The following is a 25,058-nucleotide window of genomic DNA, read 5'->3' as shown; positions in this document are numbered from 1 at the left end:
TGCGACTCGTGGCTGCTGTGGCAGGTGTGTGAAGCTGGATAACCAGCGTCAGCAGGCAAATCCCGGACGATCTCAGGTAATTAGCCATAAATATTTTGTTAATGGGTGACAGAAACATTCCCTTTGTGTGTTATGATATTTTCAATCTCCTCTAAATTGTCCGAGTAGGCCGATATGTAGCCCGCTAACACGTGTCTTGTTAGTTTGGTTTAGTGAGCAATACTTTATATTTTAGGCAGTAGGGCTGCACTATAAATCGCACGCGATATTTGATGCGCAGCTTGTCAGTAAAGCCAGTTCTGTAATCAGCGGTAAATCTCCATCACCTGCGCACTTTCATGGAGCAGCATTTATTAGCCGTTATGCTGCTCCATGTGAAAGCGCGCAGGTGATGGGGATTTACCGCTGATTACAGAACCGGAATGCAAATACAGTATTTTATGTGTTATATTTGTGGTTGTAGCTTGAAGGGATACAGCTACAGGAAACCAACATTAAATATTTTTTTCTTACAATTAGATTGTGTTTTTATTAAAGTTTACACCTACCCCAACCCTAAACCTACCCTTACAGTAATGCATATACATTAAAAATCATTGTTTAGCACGAGAAAAAGGACGCGATATTGATGTGCGTAAACCCTGGTAGGAAATGTCAGGACACCGCCTTTACTGACAAGACGCGCATATCGCGTGCAATTTATCGTGCAGCCCTACAATGCCTAAAATATAAAGTATTGCTTACTAAACCAAACTAACAAGACACCTGTTAACAAGCTAGATCGGCCTAGTCGGACTACATAGAGCTTGCAGAAAAGATCATAACACACAAAGTGAATGTTTCTGTCACCCATTAACAAAATATTTATGGCTAATTACCTGAGATCGTCCGGGACTTGCCTTCTGACACTGGTTATCCATTCTCACACTAGATCTTCACACTGTTAATCACGGGATTGGGACGGGACAGGAAAAAAATGTCAGCGGGAGTGGGCGGGACCGGGAATCGTAATAACACTTTGATCCCCAACTTTATACACAAATATAGCCTACCTTTTAAATAAACTATAAACTGTAGACTTATATTTTAATTTTGAACTCAATTCTACTTCCCCTGTGTCTTTATGTTCTCCTCCTGTCTGCTTTGGTGTGGCTGGTTCAGTGAATGACCTGCGCGTGAAGGACAGACCGTTAATGGCTGGTCTATGTGGTAATACAGTAGCCTACATCGGGCAGGACATCCAAAAAGCCCAGCTATCATTCATAGACCTCAAATATAGCTTTTCATCTAAAAGATGTATGTAGTCATAACTTTACATGGCCGCTCAATCTAATGTTAACCCACAGAAATGTGCGCTATTGAAGTGTGTGCGCAAAACTGAACAGCAGCGCGCTCACAGCAGGACAGATAGAGGCACCGGTGCTCTCACTGGCTCTTAAAATACTCCGTAATCTTTGGTCATACAGATAAAAGTAATAAATCTTTCGAATCCGTATACGTTCATTTGTGTGCACTTAGAATAACAACGGAACGTGCTTCTGTAAAATAATTAAACCAAACGATGCGGTTTCTGTCGTCTCGGTTATGTGAACTTGAGCGAGAAACTTCGAAACTCTGTGTATGAAAAATAAATCTATAGACAGTGAAATGTCTACGCTCAAATGAAAAAAAATAAAAATAAAATAGAAAACGTGTGTTAGCATGGATGTTTTACATTAAATTTAATGTGTTTACAATGCACAATGTGCATTAAGATGGCTTTCAGTTCAATAAAATAACAAAAAAAAAAACTACATTTTGAATTTTTATTTAACTAAAGTGGGCATGCTGTGATCTGTACTGTAGTTTATTTTTATTTTTTTTGTGACAGATTCCGGCCAAAAAGAAAATACAACATAGTGGGAGGGAACGTGAGTCATTCTTCCGGGATTGAAACGGGATGGGATTTTCCCCCAGTATTTTTTGTGTGATTGGGACGGGATGGGTATGGGATCTTTTTTTGCGGGAGTGGGACGGGAGAGATTTGAAAATCCACTCCCGTGTCACCCTCTACTTCACACCAGAGCATGTGAGCGGAGTGGAGCGGTGAGAATCTCCGCTCATCGCTCACGGAACTGTTCACCCCTCCGCTCCCCCGCTCAAAGCTACATCTGGCCGCTCGCTCGCTCCAAAAAAGAAAAAAAAATATATATGACTTTTAGCTTAGACCACAGCCTTACCTCCTAAAGAACTAATGAGCAACAACAACATTTTTCAAATAGAATTTTTTTTTTTTCAAATTACAAATGACAAATTAGTCACAAAAAAATTTCCTGTAAAAATTAAACGAATAAATGGGCCTAATAATGTAATAAAAATTATATAAACAAAAATATATATAAACGTTTTAAAAGTAAATTAACTATTAGGCCAACATTCTTATAACCTGAACTTTTGAGCAGCGCGCAGGATTAAAAATTTAAATTGGCTTATATCAATTGTACGAAAAAAAAAACTGCTGTAAAATTAAACGAATAAATGGGCCTAATAATATAAATAAAAAATATATAAACAAAAATATACATAAACGTTTTAAAAGTAAATTGACTTTTAGGCCAACATTCTTATAACCGAACTTTTGCGCTGTGCACAGGATTAAAATTTGAATTGGCTTATATCAATTGTACAAAAAAAAAAAAAAAAAAAACTGCTGTAAAATTAAACGAATAAATGGGGGCCTAATCATATAAATAAAAATTATATAAACAAAAATATACATAAACGTTTTAAAAGTAAATTAACTATTAGGCCAACATTCTTATAAATGAACTTTTGCGCAGCGCACAGGATTAAATTTTAAATTGGCTTTAAAAAATTGTACAAAAAAACTGCTGTAAAATTAAACGAATTAATGGGCCTAATTATATAACTCTGTTAGTTCGTTTTTTAATAGTACACCTGTATGATTTCTCGTTTTCTTTTTTGAAGTACTTTTTGAACTCCATTATTGAGCCAAGTTTTGAATGAAAATAGTCTGTTGATGACAGTAAAAGACAGATGGATTCTGGGTCAGGCTTGACTGAGCATGCATGCTTCAGACTCGTGGTGAGCGGAGCGAAATTGGAGCGAAATAGGAGCAGGAAATAGAGCGGCTCCGTCCTTTTAAAAATGCCGCTCTGCGCTAAGACCCGCCCGCTCGCGCTCCCCGCTTGCTCCCGCTCCACTCCCGCTCACATGCTCTGCTTCACACACCTGCCACAGCAGCCACGAGTCGCATCGGAGTGACGTCAACTCCCCCTTGGACTGATTGGCTAGAGGAGCAGCTGTCAATCTAGAACTTGTGGCCCAATGGTGACGCTGAAGCCCGCCCTAATTTACATGAAACTCTAACTGCAACATTTAGAAACGCAAAGCGCAGAACGTGGAAACAAGAGCAAAGGGGAAAAGACCATAAGCACACAAAAAAATAACATATGAGCAGGAAACCTGAACCTGTTTGCGATTTGGAAAATTTTGAATTCATGTTTCAGTTTTGTGCAATATAATTTTAAATGTGTTTACATTTTTGATTCACGCTTATTATTTTACGATCAATGACCGCGTTGTTTGTTATCTTTTTAAAAAAATGCATTTGTTTTTCAGTTTTGTGCGTTATTATTTTACATGTGTTTTTAAATATTTTATTTATGCTTATTATTTTTCGATCTATGACTGCAATACATTTGGCGGGATTCTGATCCCATACCCCTCTAGTTGTTATTTTGGGAAAAACAGGTGGGGGGCGTTTTACCCCAGGGGGGCGTTTTACCCCACTCTACCCTACTAGTTAATATTTATACAATAATTATGATCAAAATATTTTTTTTTTTTCAATTAATGCAGTATTTCAGAATAAAATAGAGACTGAGCCTTTAAAATCCAAATTTAAAAGGCAGAATAGCACCTCCTGGTGAAAGTAAAAAAAAGAAAAACCTTTCTTTTTCATGGTGTAACCACTAGATTCCTGTATAGGACTCTATAGAGAGGCTTGTGAATTCCCTAGTTGTTTTTATACATAATTGTATACTTTTATTAGGTTGTGGATTTAAATGTATATTTAGGAATTCTCAAAGACTACTTTTTGTCAACGTTTATATTTTTTGTTGATTTGAAGTGTAGTTTTTTTGCATTTTTATTACTACATTCAAACCTGAACACAGAAAGCACTGTGTTACACAAAACATTAAAATTCTATAAAAACGTGACAATAATTAACAGGAATGCTTTATCAGAGCCTAATCCTTCTAGGTCTGATCTAATTTTAGCCTCTTATTTCAGTCTTCTGACTCATTTTGGCTATATGGTTATAGCCATACCATTTCATTTGAATATTTATAATTCTGTATGTGTGTGTATGAGTGTGTGTAAGTAAGTGTGTGTGAGTGGATGTATCCGTTTTACACTCTTGATGTTTTAGAGTGTAACCCCTTCCTTGCTGTCCACTTTTTTACTGCATTGTAGTTGAATTAATGTTTTTTTTTTTTTTCATAGTTGCAGTGTTACAGTCACACCAATTCATAGCTGGGTATGTGTGTCCGCGTTTTGCAAGATTAATGCCCATAGTCCAAGTCTTCTTCTCCGTTTTTAGTGTATCTCTGTGGCAGAATTACATGTGCAGGTGCTGGTTATATAATTAGAATATCATCAAAAAGTTGATTTATTTCACTAATTCCATTCAAAAAGTGAAACTTGTATATTATATTCATTCATTACACACAGACTGATATATTTCAAATGTTTATTTCTTTTAATTTTGATGATTATAACTGACAAGTAAGGAAAATCCCAAATTCAGTATCTCAGAAAATTAGGATATTGTGAAAAGGTTCAATATTGAAGACACCTGCTGCCACACTCTAATCAGCTAATTAACTCAAAACACCTGCAAAGGCCTTTAAATGGTCTCTCAGTCTAGTTCTGTAGGCTGCACAATCATGGGGAAGACTGCTGACTTGACAGTTGTCCAAAAGACGACCATTGACACCTTGCACAAGGAGGGCAAGACACAAAAGGTCATTGCAAAAGAGGTCTGTGTCCAAGCACATTAACAGAGAGGCGTAGGGAAGGAAAAGATGTGGTAGAAAAAAGTGCACAAGCAATAGGGATAACAGCACCCTGGAGAGGATTGTGAAACAAAACCCATTCAAAAATGTGGGGGAGATTCACAAAGAGTGGACTGCAGCTGGAGTCAGTGCTTCAATAACCACTACGCACAGACGTATGCAAGACATGGGTTTCAGCTGTCGCATTCCTTGTGTCAAGCCACTCTTGAACAACAGACAGCGTCAGAAGCGTCTCGCTTAAAAAAAGGGCTGGACTGCTGCTGAGTGGTCCAAAGTTATGTTCTCTGATGAAAGTAAAATTTGCATTTCCTTTGGAAATCAGGGTCCCAGAGTCTGGAGGAAGAGAGGAGAGGCACACAATCCACGTTGCTTGAGGTCCGGTGTAAAGTTTCCAAAGTCAGTGATGGTTTGGGGTGCCATGTCATCTGCTGGTGTTGGTCCACTGTGTTTTCTGAGGTCCAAGGTCAACACAGTCGTATACCAGGAAGTTTTAGAGCACTTCATGCTTTCTGCTGCTGACCAACTTTACGGAGATGCAGATTTCATTTACCAACAGGACTTGGCACCTGCACACAGTGCCAAAGCTACCAGTACCTGGTTTAAGGACCATGGTATCCCTGTTCTTAATTGGCCAGCAAACTCGCCTGACCTTAACCCCATAGAAAATCTATGGGGTATTGTGAAGAGCACAGACCCGATATGCCAGACCCAAGAATGCAGAAGAGCTGAAGGCCACTATCAGAGCAACCTGGGCTCTCATAACACCTGAGCAGTGCCACAGACTGATCGACTCCATGCCACGCCGCATTGCTGCAGTAGTTCAGGCAAAAGGAGCCACAACTAAGTATTGAGTGCTGTACATGCTCATACTTTTCATGTTCATACTTTTCAGTTTGCCAAGATTTCTAAAAATCCTTTCTTTGTATTGGTCTTAAGTAATATTCTAATTTTCTGAGATACTGAATTTGGGATTTTCCTTAGTTGTCAGTTATAATCATCAAAATTAAAAGAAATAAACATTTGAAATATATCAGTCTGTGTGTAATGAATGAATATAATGTACGAGTTTCACTTTTTTGAATGGAATTAGTGAAATAAATCAACTTTTTGATGATATTCTAATTATATGACCAGCACCTGTATACTACATCGTTTTGTGTCGGTTTTGTAGTTTCGTATGGACGCAGTCACGCAGATATTTCTTTAGACGAGGAAAAAAAAAGACCGGATAGGGAAAGCTCTGGCTTTGTGTGGACGTATGTTTTAGAGTTTCACCCCTTCATTGCTGTGCAGTTTTTTCTGCATTGTGGGGGATTTGTATATTGTAGCTACACATAAAAATTTTCTGTATTAAAAAATAATAATAATAATAAATCCCATTTCCCATTCATTTTAAAAAAATCTAAATGTACAATTCTCCGCACAAGGGTTACAGCTTCTGAAAGTAAAGAGGTTGGCCAAAAAAAAAAAAAAAAAATTAATAAGTTAAAATAAAAATGTTGAGATAACAGGATTGATAGCACGGTGCTTTTACACGGTGCTAGAACAAATGTTAGTTATAGCTATCCGAAGAATTGCAGGAACGGTAACCGAGTCAAACTTCCTCATTTTCAAAATAGAGCTCTCTCTCTCTCTCTCTCTCTCTCTCTCTCTCTCTCTCTCTCTCTCTCTCTCTCTCTCTCTCTCTCTCTCTCTCTCTCTCTCTCTCTCTCCCCGTGTGTGTGCTGGTTTGTGCGTGCGTGCGTGCGCGTGTTTTTAATAAATTCCTTGTAATGCAGTAGGGCTCGGCTAGCACAGATTTGGCTGCACACAGGTAACTTCATGATCTTCTTTTCTCGGTTTATAACATCCTAAACTGTAGCACAGTTTTTTTTACCGATATCACTAAAAGTGTTTATGGTTATGAGGATGATTATACAACATAACAATTTAATTTTCAGTAAGATGTAAACCAGTTGTTTTGAAAAAGGATACCCGTGTGCGCGTGAGTGAATGTGTTTCTAAGTCACTAGCTCTTAAATAGTTAACTACAGTTAACATTTATATAGGCGATCAGATATTTATTTGACCACTTGTTTATTTGACTAGACATTTTTTTCACCAATATCTGCTATTAAATACACCTTTATTCCTCTAACATTTACATAAGATGTCTATATCTGCATTTGTGTATTTTTGTAAACAGATAGGTAGATGGTGACCATGTTCACTTTTTAATGTGTGTGTTTTTTCACTCCAGCTGGATGGACAATAAAAATGTTTGAGTTTTTATCTTGGTTTCATGGAGAACACAGGTCTGAGCTTACTTCCCAAACTTAACCACAGTGAAGAAGAGCATTATTGTGTTCGCTGAAAGGACTATTGTTACTATTGTTACTTTTGATATCTTTCAAAGGTTGTGTGTTTCTTAATGTCTGAGCTGGGAAAGTTTTTGAAATGCTGTGCATCAGGTTTGGTGACTTAATTCAGTTTGTTACAGTAAATTAGTAGGCGGAAGAGATGTTGGTTTAAGGTCACAGCCTTACATCAGGGTTGATAAGATTATTGTTAAAGACAACACCAGGTCCGCTGCTGGCCAAATGGGTGCCCTAAGCAGGATTGTATTGTTGTGCCCCCCTTTCTCAAATATTATGAAAAAAAAAGGGGTCAAAAAAGTAAAAAAAAGTAAAAAAGTAAATAAATAAATTGTATTATTTACAAATTACAATTGTAGCTCTCGACAGTTACCTATGGCTATGACTTTATTAATACAGATGTCTTATTTATTTTGTAGTTTCAAGCATTCAGAAATCATGAAAAAGAAAATTAAGCAGTTTTACTATAAAACCATGGTTTATTTTTGTTAAGGGTTGTGATGTCCACATGTTTTTAGTTGAAGAAATAATAGGGGCTCTGTCATCTATAACAAAAAGGTGGCCAAAAATGAAAGATTAAGTGAATATTTGAATTAAATGTTTGGTCAATAGCCTAAACAAGGATTTGATCGTCCTGTAAGTGTAGCAGCAGCAGTTACATGGCCTTTGGCTCCCTTTGCAGGCATTTGGTGCCCTACCAAACTCTGCGTATAGGGAGCGGCGGTATTAGACAACACCGTAGTTAACCGCTCTCTAGATTTAAAAAAAAAAAAATTATTTAAAGAGTATTTGTGTAAACTGGGTCAAAATTTCCTTATTTTAACCCAAAACTAATTATAATTATCCTAAATCAGAAAAAAATGTTGTACAAATTTCATATCTGTAAGGAAATGCCAAGATGGTTTTGAACTGTGCCAGGAAAAATGATCTGATTGCCCTGTATTTCATAGATATATAGTTTCCTTTTCATTATTAAAGATACCAGACATAATGATTTAATTTTTTTTTTATTGGTTGATTAACTCACTTCGATAATTAATTTATTCATGCATTCTGTATCCTTCACAGGTGCACACACCATATTCCCAGAACATGGCTTTAAAGGTAAATTGTGTGTCTGTGAGTGTTTATATGGTGTCTGTGTGATAGCTGGTTAACTAGTCATTTTGTTATAGGCTTATATGTAAAACTCACACTCACTGCTGTGCCATTGAGCTGAAATGTACAGTACTTCATTTTTAATACATTTGGATCATTCCGTGTCAACTCAACCAGAGGTCCCTGGCTCAAATTTTTAATTTTGCCTTTTTTTTTTCTGAAGAGAGATACACATGTATAGTTATGAAAGCCAAAATATTAAATGTCATGGATAAATATTTACTGAGTAATCCACTATTTTGTAGAGGGGTGTCAAAATGGCAATTTTAACCTGAGATTCAGAGCCAAATTACAGGGGGTTAAAAATGACATCAGAAAGATGGCAGCATCATGATGTTACTTTTACACAGAGATTGTAGGTCTGTTAGTGAAATCTGCTGACTTTAGCAATCTTTGTTGGTTTGTGTTCCAATGGTGACCATTCAAAAATGGGGAAAGAGCACTTTTCAAGTTTTTTTCCTCCAAAGTTTGCAGGCATGTAACTCAAAAAGTATTAGAGATCTTAATGCCATTTTAGATATTGGGTCTTAACAAACTTTCCTTTGGGCATCTTCATTTTTAAGGCCATATATGGTTCAGTTCCAGAGATATTGTAATTTGGCTCCAGGAGTAAATCAGTAAATTGTACACATTTTCAGTGGTCAAAAACCAAATGTGGGTCACTTTGCAAAAATATGATATTTCTTTACTTTTAAAGAGTAAAGTCTAAAGAACAAATAATATTAAAACTAGAAATTGTTGTTTCCTTCTGTCCAAACAACTGCATTGAATATCCAAAGTTTGTGTGAGAAGTATTTAAGATATCACAATCAGAAAAAAGTATTAGCAGAATCAAAAATTTGAGCCGGGGACCTCGGGTTGAGTTGACACGGTATGACCCATTTCTAGTTTTTGTCTGATAAATATTCTGTTCTACCACTAAGTTCTTGTTGAATCTACACTTCCATTTAAACATTTGGCGTCAGTAAAGGAAAAATGTATCTCATGCTCCTTTAAGGCTACATTTATTGGATTACAAATACAGTAACAATTTTACAATTAATATTGTGAAATATTAATTAAATGTAATATAATGTTTAATGTAACTGTTTACTATTTTTATTTATTTAAAAAAAAACTATTTCTGTAATGACTAATATTGCAATGGCTGATTTGACACTCAATAAGCATCTAAAATTATTATTTATTTTTGAAAAAAAAAAAAAAATTTACATTATAAATGTCTTTAGTGTCACTTTTAATCAGTTTAATGCATTCTTGCTGAGTAAAATATTAATTTCCCTACTGACCCCAAACTGTTGAACAGTGGTGTATGAACAGCTGTTTGTATCTAATGGTTAAATGTCTTCCAGCAGGAGGAACTCTTGCGAGACATCCAAAAGTGTTTTAACAACCTGAATGTTGAAGAGGATAAAAAAGAGACAGTAATTCTAAGAGAACGGTGTGTGCGTGAAAAAACAAATACTGTTATGTGGATAATGTTATTTCAGTGTGTGTTTATATGAACCTTCAGTGAAAAAGAAATGATAATTATTCTTTATCTAATAATATTAATTTGTTCATGTTAGTGAGGACAGTATTGACATCCGATGTACAGGCTTTCCTGATTTCACAGAGGACTTCCGTCAGATTGTTAAAGCTGGCTGGCTAGAGAAAACTCCTCCAAAAGGGTAAGAAACAAGTTATATACAATATTGTGTTCAATACTTTTTTGGCATAATGAAGTTGTTTATATTTTGGTTATTTATAAGTGTTTTATAATATTCATGTTTGTATTTTCAGAGGGAAGATTTACCAGCGCCGATGGGTGCAGCTGGATTCAGAATATCTGAGATATTTTCAAACCATCAAGGTAACATAAATGAACGGGTTATTTTTTTAAATGTTTCATAATCTTGAACAGTCAAGATTATTAAGATTCTTCTATTCAGATTAAATCTAGCGGATCATATTTTCTAGTTCACTAGACACTAGTTTCCTTCCAAAATGACTATAAAAAGTCCTGCCATGTTTTGATTTACTTTAAGGAAGTTGTTAAGCATTTACTGTAAAACATGAGATATAAGCATTTTCTGTAAAACATAAGACAGACAGTGATTGGAATGAAGATGGGGCGATGACCAACATGAAAACAACGGGGTATGAAACCTGGAATGTATTTCTGCCTTTTTGTTTCGGTTTAAATCAAAGATTAAATCAGACTATCACATTTTTGCCATTTAGCAAGTTATTCAGTTTGCCTGATATTTTGATAAGGCAAATGTAGCACTTATAAAAGTTTAAAAAGGAAGGCAGATGTGTAGAGGTGAGATAATAATCAAAATGATAACAGGAATAATAACATTTTAAACCATGCACTGCCAGTCCTTTGCACAACATCTCTTTGATTGATTACCATAATCGTCACCACTACTGAATGAACTCTTTCAATTTTGGCTGATATTGATTATTCAATAATTACATTATGTCAGATAACCATTAAATGGCCATTCTTCTTCTTCTTCTTCTTTTTCTTTTTACTGTTTTGTTTATATAAAAAAACGGAAAAAAAAACTCTATAAACTAAATTGTCATTTTAAATACTGCAGGTGAATTTTAGGCACTAGAGCATTATAATGTACAATAAGAAAAACTGATATTCATTTTGAGATTGGCTAACAGTGTTTAAAAAAGATTACTAGTTTTGAAAATGTATTTTAAGTGAGCATTAGATGATGGCTAATGTAACTGGGGACAATAAGGAGACAATTACATTTTCAAATTTACAGTAAATTTGAATTGAACCCCTTCCAAATATACTAAATGTTTCCCTTTTGTTTTCAAATTAATTTGTTGTCTATAGAGTGTAGCATTGTTCACTGTGTCTTCCTTATGAGTCGTTATTGTCTTGTTTACAGAACCTGTGAAACAACATTTTGTTCTACTGTGGCAGGAATGATAGTATACATGATTTGATATACTTGTGAAACCAGAGCTGGGTAGAAATTGATAACATGTAATCTGGATTACATAATCAGACTCCAGAAATGAAGTATTTGTAATTAGATTAAATTACATTTTAAAATACTTGTTATCAGACTACAGTTACATGTTTATTGATTACATGATTACATACTATACACAATAGCAATTCATTATTCATAATTTATTAAGTCCCCCTAATTCCTCTTTATCTTTTTTTTAATGATCCTTTCTTAAATAACCTATCACTTTTATACATTCAGAAAGTCTTCCAGTTTTGTGGACATTCACACAGAGATCACACGGCATTTGACCACCGGATTTACAAAATTCTGTTATTTCTCATTTAAATGAAATGCAGGGATTCCCAACCTTTTTTGCCATCTATACCTCGTTTAACTAATATATTTACTTGAACTACCTCAGATATTTCAAAATAAATATTTTAATCATTAAGTATCACATTTGCATGTTAACAGTTCTGACATGCAGTTAAACAAATAAAATATAATTTATTTTTTTAGTTAGTGCTTTATTTTGATTGATGTTGTTTTAAAATGATTTATTTGAATTTCATATTTTGATGATTTAATTGATTATTAGCTTTTTTATTATAGTCAAGAACTGCCTGCAGTTCCTTTACAAGCCCCAGTATGGGAAACCTTGATGTAATGTAGTGTTTAATGCACTTCATGTTGTTAATTACAAGGAATTATAAGGAATATAATTTTTTTCTTTGTATTTTTATATCGAAATGGTACAAGACTGTCCCATTTAAATCAATCTGATAAACAAGTTACATAAAAAGTAATCTAAAAGTAATAAAAAAGTAGTCAATTTTTGTCATGTAATTTGGAATCAGTAATGGACTGCAATTTGTAATTAATCTACCCAGCTCTGTGTGTAATAAAGAATTTCTCCATCTGTCTCTCTGTGACAGGAAGTATACTCTAAAAGGATGGTGTCTCTGGGATCTGTTGATAAGGTGGTCAGTGTTGGAGACTCGCGATTCGAGCTCCACAGTCAGAGCCGGACTTTCCTGTTTCGAGCTGAAAGCACTCGTGCGTATTTGTCCATCTATTTTTTCCTAACCTTGCAAAACGTCTACTACACATCTTTGCTTTTGCATTCAGGCTATGAATCATTTACATGCATTTTTATTGTATGTGTATTTTATTTATTTATTTTTTACACAGAGGAAAGAAATGACTGGGTGTGTTGTATTGAAAAGATACTGAGTGATCGCAAACATAGCCTGGAGCCCCGGAATCTGTTCTTTAGGAATGGAAGTGTGAATATTAGTTTCGAGGGCTACATGGAAATGTTGTCGCCACGCACCAAAGTCTACACACTTATCAACAAGGACAAACTGTTCCTCTTCAGGAGCCATGAGGTGTGTCTCTGAATGTGAATGGATGCCTTTGCAAATGTTTTGGTGAGTCAATTAATAGATTATTTGTGTTTGTGTTGTGTATAGGAATATTTTCAGGGTGTTGGCATCACTGATATAGATATGCGAATGGCCAACGTGAGAGATGGAGAAAACAAGCGCTCTTTCACACTCACCACTCCATACAGAGCATTCAGGTAAACGTTGCTTTTCACATTTTGCACAAGCTGGAAGGCACTTATTATTTATGTACTACTAGCATTTTATAAATATTTAGAATTAGCTTTTTTGAATTAGTTTTTATTATAATTTTAATTTTAAAGGGATAGTTCACACTAAAATGAAAATTCTGTCATTAACCCTCATGTCGTTCCTAACCATGTACGACCTCCGTTCATCTTCAGAACACAAATTAAGATATTTTTGATGAAATTGAACAGCAAAACAACCCATCATACACAACAACCAAAACTAAATTTTCCCAAATCCAAAAAAATTAGTAGGGACATCGATAAAACAGTCCATGTGACATCAGTGGCTCAACTTCAGTTTTGCAAAGCTACAAGAATACATTTTGTGCACAAAGAAAACAAAAATAACGACTTTATTCAACAATTCCTCTCCCCGAGTTCCGTCTTTGGCCAGTTTGGAGAGTTCCACGATGCATGCGTGCGCTTCCCCCTGAACGTAATCAACGTAATTAATGTTGGTCTGGGAACATTTGCAATGCTGTATATGGGGGGTCAGAGAGCTCTCCAACTTCATCAAAAATATCTTAATTTGTGTTTCAAAGATGAACGAAGGTCTTACGGGTTTGGAACGACATGAGGGTAAGTAATTAATGACAGAATTCTCATTTTTGGGTGAACTATCCCTTCTTTTGTTTTCAGTATTTTTATTTCAGTCACAGTATTTTATTACTTCAATTTAAACATATTTAATTTTTCTAAATGTAATTTTTTTATCTGATAATAATATTTTATTTTAAATCAGCTTTATTTCAATTACCGAACACCGTTTTCAATCGTTTAAGGTTTAGTTAACAATAATAACAGAATTATGAAGCTTTCATCAGATTGCCACATCACAGGGTCAGTGTATATTTCTGTTATTTTTTTTAATAGTGTCGATTCAAATACCAGTCAGACAGTCTCTTCCTGTTAAAGTGGGCAACTCTGCGCTCAATGAACTACACACAATGTGGATCAAAAGCAAAAAACAAATGCAGCTATCCCAGTGCTATTCCCTGAAGTTTCTTCAAGTACATTCACTGATCTATAACTGTCACAAAAAATGTGCTTTACATACTTTATGAAGGTCTGTCAGGGCTTCAAGGATGGCATATGTGGACATGAATTACTTACTTGACAAAGCAAAATAAATCGTAAACTAATGAAACTGTGAGCTAACTCACTACATTAATGAAAAACACCTCCATGAGCCCCCTATTTACTGTACATTTGTATGTTTCTCTCTCTCTATGTAGTTTTATGGTGGATTCAGAGAGTGAGAAGCAGAGATGGTCTGAGGCGCTTAAGGAGTGTGTGAGTCGTGCTCTGTCATGTGATGGGTTGTGTGAGAGCATTTGGCGTGTGCCATCAAACCGCATGTGTGCGGACTGCAGCTCTTCGATGCCAGAGTGGGCTTCAGTAAACCTGTGTGTTCTGCTGTGTGAAAAATGTGCAGGTGCATACAAACACTTACATGTTAACAAATGACAGCTGTTGTATGCATGTACCATGTGTGCTCATAAATATGTGCATTTGTGTGATAACAGGTGCACACAGAAGTCTGGGCCAGAACGTGTCAAAGGTTCGCAGTCTGAAGCTGGATGAACGAGTGTGGACTGATGACCTCATCAGGGTACTATGAATATGATGCATCCAGTCTATGTGTTGTCACAGCTACATCTGATAGTTAAATTCATGCTTTGCAGGTACCATTGTGGCTTTCTCTTTCAGGATGATGCATGATGATCTCTTTATGTGTTGCCAGGTTTTTCTGTTGCTGGGTAACGGCAAAGCAAATCAGTTCTGGGGAGCAAATATTCCCCCGAGCGAGAGTCTCTGTTCGAGCGCACACAGCGAGCAGCGTCTCGAGCACATCACAGCAAAATACAAAGATGGAAAATATCGCAAATACCACACACTCTATGGCCAACAGGAGGCACTCAACAGAGTTAGTCAATTCAATACAAATGGCAAAAAAATGACACTAAATGCACATCAAATGACGGTTCTTCTCTCATGTTTGGTTGCTCTGGGTTTCTTAGGCTCTGTGTTCAGCGGTGCAGTCTGGTGATTTGTTGGAGACTCTCTCGCTGCTGAATTGTGGGGTGGATATCAACTGCAACACTGGTATCCCAGAATTCCCTACTCCACTGTCTCTGGCCAAACGCAGTGGCCAAACGGTACAGGCGGAGCTACTAATGCAGAACTTGAACTCAGGTGCACAAATACACACACAAAACCGAAATGTACATATGTTTCGATGCACAGGTTCACATTCATCTTGATTTGTTGTTTATTAGAGTCGTTTACACCAGTGGATAAAGATGCATCCATTCGATCTCAGTCTGGCTATCTTTTTAAGACTGCCTCATCAGCTAAGCCAATCACAGACCACAAAACCAAAACAGGTATGTGGAGTCCCAGTGGCTTCATTAAGTAAACTGCTGTATGATGACTAGCTACTGAATCTCCATGATGTTAAATTTTGTGTATTTGTGAGGATGTTTGACTTCCTAAAAGACTCAAAAGCCTAAAATTATACTTTTATATCATCAAAAGGTTCATTTTATCTGGTATTTGGCATTAAACGTTCATTGTACTATGCAAGAACCTTAATTAACATTAAAAGTGGATCTTACAACTTATATGTAGTATATATAGAATATACACAGATATACATACAACAAAATATTTTGACAGTATATAATTAAAATTTCTAAAATAGTTATTTTTGTTTTTGTTTTTAAATCCAAAAGCACCAAAATAAATGTGGAAGAAATATTTTAATAATTATAGATATAAAATTATAAAACTTTATAGTTGTAGAATAAACACAATTTCAAATTAGTTTTAACTTTTAAACTTTAATTACATTTAAATTATGTGACCATTTAAACTGCTTTTGGAAATTGTAAAATGTCATGCTTTAGGCTTTTTAGGCTTTCATTTGCACATTAATCTAGAATATTTCATTGCAAATTAAAGTGTTTTTCAATTGCAAATAAATGAGCAACCGTAAACGTGTTGTGTTGAGGTGCCTTGTGGCTGTATGTGTATGAACCTTATTGTGGTGAATATTGTAGATTTCTCTCAGCGTTGGTGTTCTCTTGGGGATGGAATGTTTAGCTACTTTAAGAGTGAACAGAGTCACCACAAGTGTGGTGGCATGAAGACCAGTGAAATCATCTGCCTGTCTGTCAACAGCCCAGGGAAACATGGGTAATGATCCCTGAACTTCAGTCCTAAGTGAGTTTATTTTTACCATGTTAATTCTGTTAATGCCATATTTACCATTTCCTCTCTAATTGGCTGGCAGCTATGAACACACATTTGAACTGTACTCTGAGGAGGGAAGAGTCTACTTGTTTGGAAGTGATGATGGCAGCATCATCAAGAACTGGATCCAGGCTATTGCCATGGTGATCAACCTTTTTTCTTTTTTCTTTTTAGCTCACTTAAATGACAAACAAGTGCTTTAGATTAGGTTTTCAAACTGGACCACAAGGGGGTACTAAGGTATCAATTTTGCTATTTCAGAAATAACATTTTCAAATCTATTACAGTAGAAATTGGAAAATTAAGGTATTGTATAGTCTTTCACTACACTGTAATAATTTGTTATATTACAGTTTTACTCTATTTTCTAATCAAATAAATTAGTGAGCCTAAGAGACTTGTTTCGAAAACATACAAAAACTAAGTTTTTGTTTTTTATTTGTAAATATTCATCTCTCCTTCCTTGTATTATTCTGTAAAGCTGGAACGATATCTATTTACTATATTGGAGTTGGAGACAATAAACTGGTTTAATTCCTTCCTTCTCTTCCCTCGATTTAGGCTGTGCTGCCTCCTGCACTGTTTGATGTGTGTGGAACCTGTGATCGTCTGGGTCGCCTGCGCTGCACCGAGGGCAACCATGGCATTGGTTGGTTTTGCCTGAGCGGCTTCAAACTCCAGGTGTTACTGGAAGACAATGTACAAATAATTGACCTGCGCAAGCTACTCACACTCAGTGAGTTACACACAACAAGTAGTGATAGAGAGACAGTATGAAAATGTGGGTGTCTGTATAAATGTACTCTGAGTGCGTATGTGTACGTAGATCTCTCTGACAGTGCTGGCTCCATGGTACTTGTGTGGAGAGGTGGACCTCTGCATTTGCTAGCTGACCGCAGGCCTCATTTTGTGGGCTGGCAGACCTTCATTCAGCAGAGATCCGGTGCCGGAGATCAGCCACTATCCCAACAGCAACTCACTGATCTGGGTGTTCCAGTGATTATTGACCGATGCCTGGACCATGTAACACGTTACGGTATACAAACACACATTCCCATTACATTCCCATTATCCCACTGCTGCCAACAGTAGTTTGTGGCCTAGTGGTTAGAGAGTTTGACACCTAATCCTAAGGTTGTGGGTTTGAGTCTCGGGCCGGCAATACCACGACTGAAGTACCGAACCCCCAACTGCTCCCTGGGCACCGCAGCATAAATGGCTGCTCACTGCTCCGGGTGTGTGTTCACAGAGTGTGTGTGTGTTCACTGCTGTGTGTGTGCACTTTGGATGGGTTAAATGCAGAGCACAAATTCTGAAAGTGTGTTAACAAACCACACTTTATGTAACATCACTTTCACACTTTCACTTACATAAGATAACACAAACATTCTGTTGTCGAAATTTAAAATCTGAAAAAAGAGTCACTACAGTGTTTTTGTCAGAATGTTCTAAGGTATTCTGAGTGTTATTTTTTTATGTTGTTATGTGGTAACTGATTATGGTGATTAAGGCAACCAACTTTTTTGGCTCATTTAATTTACTGGTCAGGCAGCTGATTGGCTCATTCAGTCTGTTGTACTCTAGGACTGATGTCATCAGGAATCTACCGGAAGAATGGCGTTAATTCTCATGTGACCAAACTGCTGGAGAGGTTTCAAAATGATGCACGAAGCGTAACACTGCTCGAGTCGGACTATTCTGTGGATGATGTGGCTAGCACACTAAAACGATTTCTCAGGGAGGTCAAAGATGGAGTGTTTAATGGACAAGAAAACAACGACAATTGGCTTAGAGCTGCAGGTGAATAGAAATTGGAGTAATGTGAGATGAGACATTTAATACTGCTTGGAAAGTGGGAGTAGTTGAACACTATAAGTACCTTTTTTTTTTTTAGTCTCTGCAGGTCTAGAGAACAGAGCTGAGAAGATAAAAAGATACCAGATTCTCCTTTCAAACCTCCCAGATGTTAACAGAGAAACACTCAAAGCACTCATACACCACCTGGTTTGGTATGTTATATTTCATGTGACTTGCTCAGTTGTCTATAACCTAAAAAGTACTACTTTAAAAAGTTGTTTTGAATATTCCTGGAACTCTGTTGATGTGAATTGATCATAAGGGGGAGTATGTAGTTATTGCTAGTAGTACATCCAAAAACCTGACCCGAAAGGTCTGCTTTGTCAGTGTTCAACACCTGTCTGATGAGAATCAGATGACTATACGAAACCTTGGTATCGTATTCGGTCCAACGCTTTTTCACACGGATGGAACAGATGTCACAGGATCTCAGGTGGTGGAGGAGCTGATCCAAAACTACTGCAGCATTTTTAATGTGAGTCAGTACAACCTTTAAATCTGATCATTAGCTAAACCATTAAAGATAAATTCCTTGTTTTCCTTCTTCCAAACCATGTCTTAATTTGAAATGATATATATTATTATAGGTTTATCAAAGTGTTTTTGGGCATTTTGATAAATCAGTAACAATTATATCAATTTTAGAGCTGTCGGGACTGATTCTGTGGTAAATAATTGCATACACACTTCATTCAACTGTGCATGTCACGTCAAATCTGTACACAGAGAAAAGAAGCTACAGTAGCATTGTCATAATGAATGAGAAAAACTAGCCATGAACAGTTAATTCGTTGTTAAAACAAACAAACAATAAATACATTATTTACTTGTCCATCCATTCTGAAAAGATGCCCTGTATTCATGTGTACACTGGTGCCTCAAACCACATTCATTCATGGAGAGAAGCAGTCTTGGGGAAGTCTTCTTCCCCAAGTCTCTTGCAGATTTATTTTTTATCTCTAGAGGGCCTTAATTTACATTGCAGTATTAAAGGTACAGTATATTGCAATTTGATTCATGCTGACATACAGTCCAACTGATGCACTTATGAATTAATAAATATTCATTCAAAATGCTGATCAAATGCTGCTGATAAACTGTTGATAAAAATGATGACTGAGATTAAGCATCTTTTGCAGGTCTCAGAGTCTGACCTTAAGAGGCAGCTAAACATGACGTCGGTCATCCTGAATAAACACAAGTCCCAGGTCAGAGTTCACAGGACATGGGCATTTACAATATCATGTTAAAAGCTTTTTTAAATGCTTTGCCATAATGAAATATCTTAACTTCTCATGTTGATGTGCTTTTGTTTTAATGATGTTACCGGATCCTACAGTAACACTGAAAGGTTGTTGATGCATTATTTGAATTGTTTTGTTTTGTTGGTATTTGACATTAATGGCTGACTTAATTATATTTCAGAGGCCCTTGAGTCGAACTCCATCCAGCACCATTTGTGCTGTTTACCTGGAGAAGAAAACTGAGGGTGCGGAGGTGCTTGTTCAGGTGTTCAGATTTTAACGCACTTAAATTTAGTACATTATTTGTAGACTTCTTCCACAAATGTTAGAGTAAGATGTTTGTATGTAATTTCTTTTTCTTTGTGTGTACTATGTGTTAGGTCACAGCAGATATGACAGTAGTCAAGTTGGTTTCTGTGGTTTTGGAGCTTAAAGGAATTCAGCAGGCCAGTGAAGAGTTCTGGAGCTGCTATGAAGTTCTAGAGAAAGATGACATGGGTAAGATTTCAGCCTATTCTGGAAGTGGCACTAATAATAATAAAAGAGATAAAAGCCTTTCCTGTTTTTTTTTATATGAATTTCCTGCTTTAGTTCTATGTTAAGAGGCAACAGCTACCAATTTGAAATACAAATCGATCTAAAGCTTCTGGTGCAGTACAATAATGAACTATGACACGATTTGAATTCCTTCATTATGGTCCAAAGTTAATTTTAACTTGGTTGTTGTTTAATTTGTAATAACTGCACTAACTATGTACTAACTATTCTGTAGTACAAAAACGGTCTAATGTTCAAAATGCCCAGTATAGGCAAATTCAGACAACTGGCAATAAACACAGTCGTCAAGATTTGTTGGAGCAGTGTGGTATCTTTGTTGGCATCTGTTGCTGTTGAATCTGCGTCTCTCGGATCATGGAATGTCTGAGAAGTGACAATGTACTCAGTAGGCTGTCAGTGCAGTGTGAATTTTATGAATATGAGACCTTATCTATTGAACGTGACTCTGGATGTGGTTTCTGTGACTAATACATACAGTTATTTGAATGCATTTATTGTATTATGGTTTATTTTATAATAGAGAGAACCCTGCATTACCAGGAAAGAGTGCTGCCAATCTATTTCTCACTTAGTTGTCACTCTCACCTGCTGATAAAGAGGAATCATTATATCGTCAGCATCAAGAGTTACCTGGGTATGTTTCATCACACAAACACCCATGCATAGTGTCTTTTAAAAATCAATTCAGTCACCATAATTGATGAGAATGGTGGAAAAAGTATGAAACATTGCAAATTTCAGTGTGATAAGTCATTTCCTTAATTAGGAAATGAAGATATTCCCAAAATATCTTAAAGTGTACATATAAAATATACATTTAAATGCTCATTTACAATGTTTATATGTCAGAAATCTTAAATCAATTCTGCTGTTATAGCTTCTGGAATGCTTTTTTTAGCATACATTTTGATTTAGTAAAGGAATCCACGTAACGACACAATGTTTCTGTCTACAAAACTAATCCCAAACATTTAACCATATACATTTGCCTCAAAAAAGGTTATTAAGGTCACAAGAAACATTTTTGACTTGAATGAAATGTGTCCAAGCTTTTAACTTTTACTTTTGCATACATAATATAATGCAATAAAGAACCTCCAACAATTAAGTGAAAAACAGTAAATATAATCCTATATAATAGCCTACTGCTTTTACATAGTTTGTTGTTTTAACAACAGTGCAGTAGTTGTTTGCTTTTTGTGTGTGTGCAGAGAATGTAGAGAATCTGTGTAAAACTGGGCCTTTGCGGGTTTGTGAGGTTAAAAGTGAAAGTAGCAAAACTTTCCACAGTCATCACCGTGAGCTTTCTGGCACAACCTTCAGACTTCACAAGGAACAACAGGTGTGTATGTATGTGTGTGTGTGTGTGTGTAAGGGTAGTGTATAATCATACACTGAATAAGCATACTAACTTTTAAAGGCTTCTGTTCTTTCAGGGTTCTCAGTGTGAGAGGGAATATCCTGTCAAAGAGCTGAAGCTCTATCATGGTTGCCGGAGCAAACTGCATCCACCCACACTGTAATGAAATAAGAGCACCTTAACACTACCTCTATCTACAGCTTACGATCTCTCATAAACAGAGATATAAAAAAATTGTTAAGAATGGGCATTGCAATTCTGACCACATCAGCAGCTAAACTTGTAACAATGGCATAAAAATGAAACAATTGTTGAATTCAGAAAAGTATACTTGCATACTACACTTACTGTTTGTGCCATATTAAGAAAAAAGTTCAAAAAGTAAAAGTAGTATGCCATTTTGAATTCAGCAAATGTTAGGCAGCTTTTTTTCTAAATAAATGTATAAATATTAAATTATTTAATACCCCTCATAAATTTGCATCCTTGTTTCAATATATTATAGCAATATCCCTATACCTTTAAAATACATTTATAGGATACAATTTGTGGTGTGTAAAATTTCTTTCATTTTATTTACAGATGGGGACTGATACTAATTTATGACAAGCAGCAGTGGTGAGTCTGTAAGGGATGTGGTTACCAATTTCCTGTCTTAGTCACTTGTGTCTCTTATTGGGACCACAGTCTGTTCACACAGCTTTTTCTGTGACGACCTGATGGTGTGAATGCAGCGTGTTAGAAAAGACAGACATACAAAATGTGCTGAGCGGTGAGGCAGCAGCACCAGACCTGAGAACCGCCACTGTAGGCTTATTCTGAGACTTGATACTTCATATAAATGAATACTTGATACTAAAAAAAAATTAAAACGTTTCAGGATTTACGATGTTGACAATGGTTGAAACACATCATCAAAGTCTGTGAAAAGGGTCCATAGAGCTGTTACCACCTTGGGCATTCATTTATCAATAGCAAATTCTAAAACATTTACATTTAATGTTATGTTCATTTAATTATTTAGAAGATGCTTTGATCCAAAGCGAATTACAAATGAGGTCAAACAGTTTCCCTCAATATTGAACATTCAGTTACACAATATATCCACAATGCAGTCACAAATATTTAGCAGACATATCAAGCAATATACCACAATCGTTTTTCTTAAAATAGCAATATTTTTTCCTAAAAAGCACCCCTAAATAATAATGATGGCCCAATTGTCCCACAGCCTTGTAACAATGTTTTTATTCACAGTAAGAGTGTTCTGACTTGATTTGTTGTCACTAGATAATCGCTTCTTGTCTATTTTTAGAATTGCCAAAGACTCATTCATGCTACGTCTGCCTATATATGTTATTGCAAATTAAAATATTTATTTTACTAGTTGGTTATACTAAATACTTGAACATTTAACTAACATCAATTGAAATTCTACCTCCTCTCCATGTCGCTGCCCATCTTACTTTGTCTCTGGATATTTTTATTTAAGGTATCTCTGCTGTGAGAATGAGGATGAGTCTACTTAATATACATAAATCTTATAAAATCATAACTGTATTAGACTAAATCTCAATATATATATATATATATATATATATAACACACAATTTTTTTTTTTATAAAAACAAACAAAAAAATATATATAATATATAATTTTTTTTTTTTTTCAAACTAAGCATTTTTACAGAACCAACTAAAAAGTTCAATTTCTTATTCATAGTATAACGGTGACATCTGGCCCTCCTGGTGAAATAACCTCAAAGCAGCTGATGGGTTGGATAACCGCAATTCCTTCTGAGGGAAGAAACTAAAAAGAAAAAATATTAAACATGACATGAAAGTGTTTTTAAACAGACTGTGCCCATCTCAGATTATGTATTATTAGAAGCACATTGACCTCTTAAATTACAAGTAATGTGACACAATGAAATTGTGAAGTGAAATGAAATGTTAGGTAAAAAATGTTAGCTTGAATGCACTGTAAGTCGCTTTGGATAAAAGCGTCTGCTAAATGTAAATGAATGGTAAATGAACGATGAACGGTGAAATTCCTTTTTAATTCATGTATCTTCGGCATCAATTGCTCTTAAGTATAATCTTGTTTTGTCCATTATTTAGAATGTTATTTACTGTATGCTGAGGTAAATGCATAGTGTTTTAAACAAAATATCCGGATTCAGAGAGTATAAAAAAATGGTTACAAGAATAAATGAGCCTTATGTGTTTGAAACAATTGGAGGGTGCATGAGTACTGTTTTCTTAAGAAGCAGCAGAAGAACCTCTGATTGAATATTTTTGATGGTATGGTCTCTTTCAGTTTGAAAACAAGGTTGTGATCATGCCAGAAACTGTGTGTAGACCCAGCATTTACAACAACATTGAAATGCATTTTTACATGCATCTGGCTGATAGATAAACCAGGATTTATCTGTTAATCAGATGCATTTTAAATAACTTTTTCTGATTGTCTAAAGAATGTATGACCCCACGATTCATTCATATCCAAAACGAGAGGATGTGAACAAAATGCAGTGCATGTTTCATTCATACTGGAAGCTGGAGGGCATTCTCACATAGAAAGTCCAAAACGCCTAGTAGAAGTATTGTATAATAACTTATGAAATGGAGGAAATCCCTAATAAGGACAAAGGCATCCATGGCTGTAGCTTAAAAAAGGGTAATTTCCTGGTATTAAATAGTATATGAATAATGCAGTGCTAATTGACATAACACTTATTATAGTATAGAAACTATTCTGCCTTATTATGGGTTTGTTTATACCAATCCTTAAATTGTCATTAGAAAAATACAGAAAAAAAATTATAGAAAACAAATGATTGGTTATCGTCCAGCAGTGTATTTGATTTCTTAGCCAATTAAAAGACATAATAAAAAATAAAGCCTGTCACTTAGACAAAAGTTGTTCTTATTTTTTTTTTTTTGCTTTTCTGTACCACTCATTTCTGAAATGATGGGTATGCCCCTATGTGTGCATTACAGAAAACAGTGCATGAGTCTTCCTGTGCTTGAATGGTTTAAAGACAAAGGAATCGATAAGAGGAATCGAAATTTTAATTTCACCTTAAACATCCTATTCCAGAATTGGAACAGATTTTGGATTCCCAAGCCAAGGTATAGGTTAACTTGTTAAATAAACTGCTCTTTTTTTTGTGCTACCAAAATGTGCCTGGAGCCTACCTTTGTTATTATAACAATGTGATTTCAAACCATTCAAGTCAAGAAGACTCACAATCTGTTACATTACACACATCCTTGTGTAAGTGTTCTTTAGCATGTTGATTTTCATTCATAGTATTCAGTTAACTATGAAATATTTTGTAATAAGATGATATCTAAGATTTTTTTTTATTTATTTATTCATTTATTTATTTATTACCTTATTGGAATCAAAATTAGAAATTGACAAGAATTGGAATCATTAAAATTAAAAAATGCCCAACCTTACCCACACACCACATTATTTTTTACAGGCTGAAGTGCCCATGAGCAAGGCACTGAACCCCCAGATGCTCCCCGGGCGCTGGATATAGCTACCCACTGCTCCGGGTGTGTGTTCATGGTGTGT

At 35.7% G+C, this 25,058-nt stretch overlaps 1 protein-coding gene across 1 annotated transcript; it reads left to right on the top strand.

Moving 5' to 3' along the window:
- The first annotated feature begins 6,796 nt into the window (after window positions 1–6,796).
- arap1a (ArfGAP with RhoGAP domain, ankyrin repeat and PH domain 1a) lies at window positions 6,797–22,998 on the top strand. Its single transcript, XM_042723388.1, has 28 exons — window positions 6,797–6,894; window positions 8,504–8,539; window positions 9,946–10,034; window positions 10,162–10,263; window positions 10,376–10,445; window positions 12,495–12,615; window positions 12,751–12,947; window positions 13,032–13,141; window positions 14,431–14,630; window positions 14,722–14,807; window positions 14,940–15,122; window positions 15,217–15,391; window positions 15,475–15,582; window positions 16,258–16,393; window positions 16,491–16,593; window positions 17,012–17,186; window positions 17,277–17,486; window positions 18,035–18,250; window positions 18,354–18,459; window positions 18,635–18,782; window positions 19,447–19,515; window positions 19,733–19,816; window positions 19,932–20,049; window positions 20,630–20,743; window positions 21,321–21,451; window positions 21,546–21,628; window positions 22,052–22,087; window positions 22,962–22,998. The coding sequence occupies exons 2-28, from the start codon at window positions 8,528–8,530 to the stop codon at window positions 22,996–22,998; spliced, it is 3,219 nt and encodes a 1,072-aa protein (XP_042579322.1). The 5' UTR covers window positions 6,797–6,894; window positions 8,504–8,527.
- The last annotated feature ends 2,060 nt before the right edge of the window (window positions 22,999–25,058 follow it).

The sequence above is a fragment of the Cyprinus carpio genome, chromosome B5 (assembly GCF_018340385.1).
Source record: "Cyprinus carpio isolate SPL01 chromosome B5, ASM1834038v1, whole genome shotgun sequence".
NCBI lineage: Eukaryota > Metazoa > Chordata > Actinopteri > Cypriniformes > Cyprinidae > Cyprinus > Cyprinus carpio.
The sequence above is the reverse complement of the archived record's forward strand: the minus strand, read 5'-3'. Positions and strand labels throughout refer to the sequence as shown.